This window comes from Macrobrachium nipponense, chromosome 9 (genome assembly GCF_015104395.2).
Source record: "Macrobrachium nipponense isolate FS-2020 chromosome 9, ASM1510439v2, whole genome shotgun sequence".
Lineage (NCBI taxonomy): Eukaryota > Metazoa > Arthropoda > Malacostraca > Decapoda > Palaemonidae > Macrobrachium > Macrobrachium nipponense.
The window spans coordinates 91,205,751-91,215,085 of record NC_061110.1 but is presented as its reverse complement, the minus strand read 5'-3'; the positions used below and the strand labels follow the sequence as shown (position 1 = coordinate 91,215,085).

General features: G+C 35.1%; 1 protein-coding gene across 2 annotated transcripts in view; it reads left to right on the top strand.

Moving 5' to 3' along the window:
* The first annotated feature begins 327 nt into the window (after positions 1–327).
* The window catches only part of LOC135218008 (long-chain-fatty-acid--CoA ligase ACSBG2-like), a 28,704-nt gene continuing 19,696 nt past the window's right edge, over positions 328–9,335 (top strand). Inside the window, exons 1-6 of one of the 2 annotated variants that reach the window (XM_064254153.1) lie at positions 328–463; positions 4,809–4,920; positions 5,974–6,018; positions 6,769–6,944; positions 7,593–7,726; positions 8,315–8,478. In XM_064254153.1, the coding sequence (XP_064110223.1) occupies positions 4,840–4,920; positions 5,974–6,018; positions 6,769–6,944; positions 7,593–7,726; positions 8,315–8,478 (600 nt within the window). In that variant the 5' untranslated portion in view covers positions 328–463; positions 4,809–4,839. Of the gene's footprint in view, positions 464–1,664; positions 2,257–4,808; positions 4,921–5,973; positions 6,019–6,768; positions 6,945–7,592; positions 7,727–8,314; positions 8,479–9,335 lie in introns of those variants that run through there. The other variant, XM_064254152.1, reaches the window with a different exon arrangement.

Sequence of the window (9,335 nt, the reverse complement as noted above, 5' to 3'; positions counted from 1 at the left end):
ACCGCATTCTCCACACGTAATGTAATTCAAAAGTTATTTTCAGTCTCTCAAAATTGAATTCCGAGTGAAAACGATATCAACAATAAATTTATCTCCAGTGTCAAGAAATCCATTCCAAGGTCAGTAGTTACCTTGATTTAGCAAAAAGAAAAAAAAATAACTAGATAAAAAGGGAGTCCCAAAAACTACATTAAAACCAGCAGGGACTGGTAAAAGATTTGGTCTTACTTCAGAGAAATAGTTGGGGCCCTGAACACCAGACTCCGTGACTCCCCTTCGAAAAAACACCAATTTGCACCCGGCTTTTTTGCTAATAACTGTAAGCCGTGACATTCCACGAGGAACACTCAAGGATTCCCTCCTCGTAATCTGCGTCCAGGAGCCGCCAGTCACTTCCATCTGGTTTCAGGGCTGCACGTCTTTGTGTGGGCGCTTAGTGTTTGAGGATCGCTCGTCAGGGCAGGTGTGTAAACAGGTGGCTTAACGCTCTGGGTGAAAGAGGATGAGATAAACAGGTAGCTACTGCAGCTTCGGGACGCAAAACCGATCGCAAACAGACACACTGTTCCTAAGAGAAGTTCCCTAAAAGAAGTTACTGCCATCATAGCAACTGCTCCGGAAAAATATGGTGTTCATCGCCTGTCAGACGGTGGTGATTGGAGGGCAATTATTATGGGCGTCTGAAGAAACAAAGGGGACAGCTTTCTCACAAGAGTCTGATGATTAGTGGATAAGAACAGAGGTCGTGAACATTGACCTACTCAAAGCGGGTTCAAGTCGCAAAGTGGCTGCTACTCATCTCACTGGGCATGATTTGCTGCTGCTGTTTATATATATTATATATTATATATATATATATATATATATATATTATATTACTATATATATATATAGATATATATATATATGTTGTACACACATACATACACACACACGCATATTATATATATATATATATATATATATATATATATATATATTATATATATATATATATAATAGATTAGATCTCAGAGTGAAAGTATTGGAGAAACTTGATAAATATCCCACTTAATATCAAACGTCATAGTAACAGTAAAAATGTCTTTCCTTTGCAGTATCTTGCAAGTCCAATATGAAACCAGGTGCAGAATATTCTGCTTTTTGCCACCATCTTAATCGATACGCCGGATAGAATTGGAAAAATGACGCATTAATCTGCCCTGAACTTAATTCTGGCGACAGCGGGAATCGTTACATCACGAATTCTGAAACTTGCCATGCCAGTCATGCACTCGAGCACCATTTTCAAGACTCTATCTGGGTCTCCCTCAACGCCAGTGTCGCAATCGAGTGCTCCGAAACCAGCAATCTTTTCATTATGTATATCTCGGGGAATTCAAGCTCGCATATTTCTGTGCCTTTGCGAGCGAAAATAAGGGTTATACCATAATACGCACGCGTAGCGTAATGCACACATTTCTGTTACGGAGCGACTGTAGGATCGGTCACATGGATGAAGTAGGAAAGGGTTAAGGAAAACAATAATGGATTAAAAAATGGGAAGAGCTTCATCTACCAGACAGTTTTAGCGTCAAATTCGTACTAGACAAGGAGAGAGAGAGAGAGAGAGAGAGAGAGAGAGAGAGAGAGAGAGAGAGAGAGAGAGAGAGAGAGAGAGAGAGAGAGAGAATGATGCAAGCTTACACACATCTACGCAACAAATGCAAGTAGCTATACTGTTCATCTTAGGTGTACTAAGCAGCCAAAATTAATTCCGCGCGAGTGCCTTGACACCACCGTCCTTTTTTTCCACACAACCACCCAGCAACCAGCACTGCCAAGAGTAAAGGAGTCAAAACCAGTTTTCGAATTCGGCGCCGGTTGTATTTTTATTTTTATTTTTTTCTTTTTACTCGTCTCGATGTGCGACGAAGTCGGGACTTTAAACCAGCCCTATGACCTACTTAAGGCGGCCGTCCGGATAAATCACAGTCGAACGAGAGATACCGGTCTCTCGCAATATTACCGAGTGAATATACGTATAAAAATAAAGTCAAAAGGCGTATATTGATAAAGGTATATTGGAAATATTGATTGGCAGTGAACGGACATTCTGTTGACAAACGTAAGTCAATGTGTCAAATGGGAGACGGCCAGAAGACGCGAGTCTCCCTCGAGTGAACGACCCATTAACGACCAAATTTTACAAATTCGCTAATGGTCCGAACCACCCATTGCCACCATTTGCGACGGTAACGACCCATTCTTCACGAGGTAGGTCATTATTACATCAAAATGCCAGTTTAGCCTTTAATGGTGAGGTATACCGTAGTTATTAGTAGTACCTAGTAGGCCTTTTACGTGGTCCCATGCCACGATGGGGCCGTTTATTTTATATTTTATTTTGTATAATATTGTTTACGTTTTATTTTGACGAAATTGATGTTAATTTAAATGGAAATGTGTCCAAAGCTAACGGGAAGAAACGAAAATGTTTGAAAACTACCGGTACTTAGCCTAGTAGGTAGTACCCTAACCTCCCTACCTAACCTAACCTATCTAGCCCCAAGACGCCGGCTCCAACCTTATTTAAACTGACACTACAGTTGTGGAGTCGCATATGGGTTGCCGGTCTACGTTACTGAGACTGGGTTTAAAGAATAATAATAGCATATTAAACCTGAAATTAAAAAATACATATCTTCATAGGTATAGGAGTACAAGTACACAATTCCAGTCTTACATGAAGAGTATTTTGTGTCACTGAAAACAGAATGTGCTTGAACAAATGATGCAATGTTGCACATTTACAAATGTGTAGTGACATCATGATTTGCAGTAAACAATACAGACGAGAAATCAATAAACAATGCGTAGTGTAAAAAAAATTAAATACCCAAAGTAAGAATATTTTGTAAAAATGTAGATTGCTGTCATGCCCCTCTAGTTCAGTAACTACCAGTGCACACGCAAAATGCATAATGTGTTTAATACCAGTCCTTAGGGATGAACATGAAATCATAAACAAAAGATATTGAATATTATCAACATAAAAAAAAAACATACACAAAAGGCAGTAATTCTAAGGAAGAGCTCTGCCGGAGATATTGTTTATAAATGAAAATTTTTCCCTGAACAATACAGAAAAGGGTTTAGCCTATATAATGCAGTACAGCTGAGAATATATATATAGTATATACATATATATATATATATTCCATAATGGGCTGACAATGACTGGTAAAAATTACAGAACACTTTTACCAGTCATATATATATATATATATATATATATATATATATATAATAATATATATATATATATATATATATATATATATATAATATATATATACTCAGGCAGTCCCCGGCTTACGTCGATCCGAGGTTACAACACTTTCCAATTATATTCATTGGAAATTATTTCCAGGTATTGATGAAAAATGCAATAAAATTGCAGTTTACATAGTTTTTAATACACCCAAAGCATTAAAAGTAAGGTTTTCTTAGGATTTTTATGATGTTCTGGCTTACAATGATTTTCGGCTTACAACGCGTCTCAAGAATGGAACCCCCGTCATAAGCTGGGACTGCCATGTGTGTGTGTGTGTATATATATATATTATATATATATATATATATATATATATATATATATATATATATATATATATATATATATATATATATATATATATATATATAATATATATATATATATATATATATATATATATAATATATTTATATGAAGTTTTGTTGTTTTCACCCACTCAAAACCTTGCTTCCCAAAAGAGGGTCCCCATAGCTTAACTTCCATGAATGGATAAGAGGTTGAATCTTAAATTCATCACTAAACGCCATACACTAACACCAGTGAAAATTTATAAATGCAAAATAGTGTAAATTGTCTAAAATTGATATCAAATAAGTTTTTTTTTTCAAAAAAAAAAAAAAAAAACAATAGTAATATGCACTATCAGCTGTATTAATTTCTTGTAGTACTGTGATACAATCACATTTCAGTAGAGTTCATTAATAAACCACTAAAAAAATAAACGAAAGTGTAACAGTTTAACATAACTTTAAAATAATATTCAAACAGTCTGAATTAATCTGTTGTTGTATTTAATTCTTATGTATTCTGGGTTAGTCACTTGGGTAAATGCCAACAAACACCAATTTTTATTACATACAGCATTTACAACCAGCTGTGTCATTATTTATGTATTTTCCCATCCAAAAGCTAACTTTATACCCTTTTCTAAATTTTTAACATGTTCAGTGGTATTTTATTGGCTTTTTTGTGGTATCCAGTGAATGGAAGACCTACCATGGAGAATGGTCACAAAAACAAAAAATGTGTGGTTAACTCAAAACATGATTGTCAAAAACACAAAACAAACTGATGTGGAAGGAGAGAGAGCCACGATGGCAAAAATTACATCCTTTTTTAATTAAGTAGAGATTTGTGTTGGAAACCTTTTTTTGATCCACTTGACACCCGGATGGAACAGTAAATTTATGCAGGGTCACAAACATATTTACCCTGAACAAATACATTTTGCCTCAGCAGCGCTCGTTCCTTCTTACTTTTAGATGTCATTCATACATGAGGTAATTTTGGAAAAATAAGTGGTCAACAACTACTACCACATGGGTAAAAATCTTTTAAAAATTATGGTTTGTATGCTAGATGATGCCTATTTGTAGTTACTCAAGATTATTTTATGTACTGGACATCCTAAACCCTTTGTTTATGCTATTTGATCAATTAGGCATTGTTGTTGTGGGCCTTAAAATACTGTACTTTTTTTATACCTCAGAGTCCTTTGAAATTGGTGACATTCAGCAAATATGGTTCCTTCACTTGCGTTTTCACGCCACAAGACACTCATATGGATTGCACGGATGTCTTTCAAGGCTCACAGAAATATGGTAAGTCATGGAGGCTTTCATGCTGGTCTTCCACTTTACTTCCTTGTAATAATGTTGTATTATCTGCAACTACTGTGGTAGTACAGTATTTAGTGTTTTGAGATGAATAATACAAGTTTGATTTTTTTTTTTATAGCGTTGCCACTGTCTGTCCTCAAAGGAGTTACACTCATGGTCCTCCCAGTCACAGCAGCTACCAAAAATAGGTTTTAGTACATTACAGTGCAACATAAAATAAGCAAAAAATGTGCCAAAGTTTCTTCGGCGCAATCGATTTTCTGTCCTGTGATGGTTTCAGCCCCAGCCCATAAAATACTCTTAGCTGCAGCCCGTGAAACTCAGTCATGGTCCGATGTTGTCGTTGGTACCTATAGCGCTGCCAGAAGTATGATTATGGCTAACTTTAACCTTAAATATAATAAAACTAGTGAGGCTAGAGGGCTGCAATTTGGTATGTTTGATGATTGGAGATTGGATGATCAACATACCGATTTACAGCCCTCTAGCCTCAGTAGTTTTTAAGTTTTGAGGACAGACGGACAGAAAAAGCCTGCACAATAGTTTTCTTTTACAGAAAACTAAAATTAGATTTTGAATTAATATAGCCAATAGAGCCAATGTGTCTAATTTAATTTAATGCTCAAGGTACATTACTGAATTGCTACGAATCATGAGTAAATTGATAGTTAATAGGTACCATGAGCAGCTTTAAGGTCTGCAACATACCTACTATGCAAAATGTGTTATAGCGTTCATTCTGTACACTGATGAATTAAAGTAATATAGTTTAAGCTTGTTAAATGGTAGATTCAAAAATCTTTTGATACCCGAAGTTGAAGATCAAAGTTATTCAGTTTTTCATTTAATTCCAGTGCAGCATATGAGAAATACATAATTGTACTTTGTATAATATGCAGAACATATAATTGTGTACGTAATATGAAATCATGAGATTAGAGTAAAGATAACCAAAGGATAACATTTTTATCACAGATAAGTGTGTTTTGAATACAACCATAAAGTTTGTCCAATAACTTTTGTTTTTCTTCACAGAGTGCAACTACGCAGACAAATACCTATAGGAATGGCCCAGATCAGGTAATTTGTTTCAAGTTCTGTTTCCACCAAATCTGTTTTAAGGTTGGGTGCACATAGTTATAGTATTGTCACACTGCCCAATTTGCCCACAAGTTGAAGAGTTTGTAATTCTCCTCCGAAGGGCCTTGTCATTATCCCTTCATGCCTTATATTTCTTAGTACCGTAATATTTTATGCATGAATCCATGTTTCTTTTATTACCTATGTATTCTCATCTGTATTTTACTATGCTTCTCATGATTTTGCGACAGTTTTTCACATAATTATAGGAATTCTGTTATGTGAGAGCTAACCCAGCTAATTCAAGATACCTCTGATGTGTGGTATGTGTACACATCATGAAAGTATGAAAGGTGATTACAGAGGTGTTTTTGTTGCATAAATACTATGTTTGCTTCAAGATAGTGAAGGTCAGCAACAAGAGATTCCTAAATCAGACTCCCAAATTTAGATATCTAGCAATCACAACATAAGGTGTAACAAGCAGATGCTATGAAGAGTGAGAATCTTTTTTTTGTTAAAACTGAATTGGCTTTGTCTGATTGTTTTGGTAAATGAATTAGATTGTTCATGCTTCTGTGAATTCACTTATACCTTCTGTTATTATGACTGCAGTTGAGGTACAGTGCAGTGCTATGATTTTTTTCTATTGTAGTTTAGTAAAAGAAAAATAGTATCCCCTCTGTAATTGTATATATTTTTTTTACTTATTTCCTGTATATAGAATTCTTCTATGATTTTTTATTCCAGATTCTTCCTGCAACATCAATAAAAGCCTGGACTGCTGATGGTGCTGTCAGATTACAAATTAGTGAGGAGGAAATGAAAACACGCCCACCTATCTCAGTACATACACTGATGCACAAGAGGGCTACCAAAAACTCAAATGCTATTGCTTTAGCAGCGAAGAAGGATGGGAAGTGGAAGTAAGTACTAATTCATTGTGCTTTGTTAAAAGAGCTGCAGATATGCTTCCAGAAATTCTAGAGATAATGCCCTGCATTTATCATGAAAGCTATGTATGTAATATGTAAGCTGATTAAATTTGCATTGTTGTATTGTAGTGTATCCTGTATTTTAAAGTCTATGTACATTGTTGTGCTTCTTAGTTCTGATATTTAGATGTTCTTATGTACCCTCAAGTTTCACTCTGCAGTAATAGAGATGTTGAACAGCAAGATGGTGGGAGAAACCTTATAAGATATGAAAGAGGTTAAAGCAATATTGAGAAAATGTATAAGATTTTACATTTAAACTGGGAAAAAGATTCCACAGGAAGGTGAGACCTGTTGCCCATCACAGCTTCAGCATAGAATATACTTAAATAGCTACCTGTAATGGGCTTATGTCACAACAAATACGGTTTTTTAACATAATTTCCCTTTTTTTCTTCAAGTACAAACCCATCACAATACGTACGTACGTACTTTACTTTGAAGTTCCACCTCTCTGCCCTTCATTTTGACTTTGTAATAAGAAAAAAAAAATGAACTTTGTGTCTTTAAAATTTTAAGTTTTTGCAGGCCTGAATTTAATGCCCTATCTTATTTGCATATTGAATTGTCTGCTTTCAGGTACTGGACCTACAAGGATTATTATGATGAATCGAGGATAGCTGCAAAAGCTTTCATTAAATTGGGGTTGGAACGTTTCAAAGGTGTTTGCATAATGGGAGGAAATGCACCCGAGTGGGTTATTGCTAACTTTGGTGAGTTTTCTATTTCAGTTGGTTAATGAAGTACAGTTAATGTAAAATATTGTAGGCATTGTTCTGTAAGGCATTCAGTATGTTTTTTTACTTTCTACTGAATCTGCTTGGCTATGTATACCATATTACCATAATTGTATGAGTATACTCTTGGATATTAGCATTCTATCAACATTTTAAGAATTTTTAACATATGAAAGGAATTTTCTTATGTCCATACTGGTATATTTGTATGGGTTTTACTTGTGATGCTTTTGTAAGTGCCAGTGGCTGTTTTGTGATCTCTGCAGATTACTTGATAGTGTCCTATTATCTTTTATGTAAGTGTTAGTACTCTACATATCTTACAAGTAGAATGCTTCCATAAAAAATTAAATTTGGAAAGTCAGTATTTTACAGAATACAAGCCATTCATTGATTGTGAATGAATAAAAAAATCCCAGTTACGTATACAGTTGTCAAGGATAACAAAACAAGAGTGTTGCTAATGTATATGTTGAGTTTTGTATGCTTGTATTTTGTAACAATACTTGTCAACTGAGTGAATGTACAGGATCATACATATCTCATTATTTATTGACATTGCAGGTGCCATATTTGCAGGCGGTTTAAGTGCTGGTGTTTACCCTACCAGTACCCCTGAAGCTTGTAGGTATCTAGCTGATAACTGTAAAGCGCAGATACTAGTTCTAGAAGATAAAGCGTGCCTAGATAGATTTCTTGCCGTGAAAGATTCACTACCGAGCGTGAAGGTTTGAACCATATCAACCCATATAGTGCATGTATAACTAATTGACATCAACTGTAATAAATCAGACTAGCTCACTGTTTGGATTTTGTGTTCTCACCTTATATCATGCTGGTCTTCAAAGCTTAAAAAGACATAATACACCATGGCACATCAATTAATCTGATTATCTGATTGTTTAAAAAGTTAGATCTTTTCATTAATGGTGGCTAATTTTATCAAGAAAATAGTTGAGTGGCACAATTGAAAGACCTTTCCATTTGCAAATCAGAAACAGCTAGTGTTTTGTCATTTGAGTGTTGAGCTAAACTTGCCTGAAGTTTTTTTTTTTTTCTTTAATTCTGGTGTCTTCTTATTTAGCTTTGGGATGTAAGCACAAGAATTCTTTTGATACTGCATCTGCTTCATTGATGGCAATTACTTCTTTGTAACACCACTGTAAAGTTCAGTTTAAACACCTGTCAGCACTAACAGCATGTGGAAGTTTAATGTAACAGCTATTCCTTTAATCCTTTTTGAGAGGTAAGTTATACTTATCAAAAGATATTCATTTTCACTGTTATGATAATTTCCAATTGTTTATACTATTTACATACAACACAAATCACTTACATTTCGCTAATGCAGCGATGTCAGTCAGAGCGAACAAAAATATGAATAGAAATGAGGAAGGCTTTTTAACCCCTTCGCCACTGGCCTGCTGCATTGCTGCTAATGCTTGCATACCGCATGAGACCCCCTGTCGACTGCGAGTATCAATCATTACTGGCTCCCTCTAAATTTTATGTTATTCATATTTTTCCTTTACATTGTTATGTGAAAACATTGTGTGTACGGATATCAATGAATATTTTTTACCCC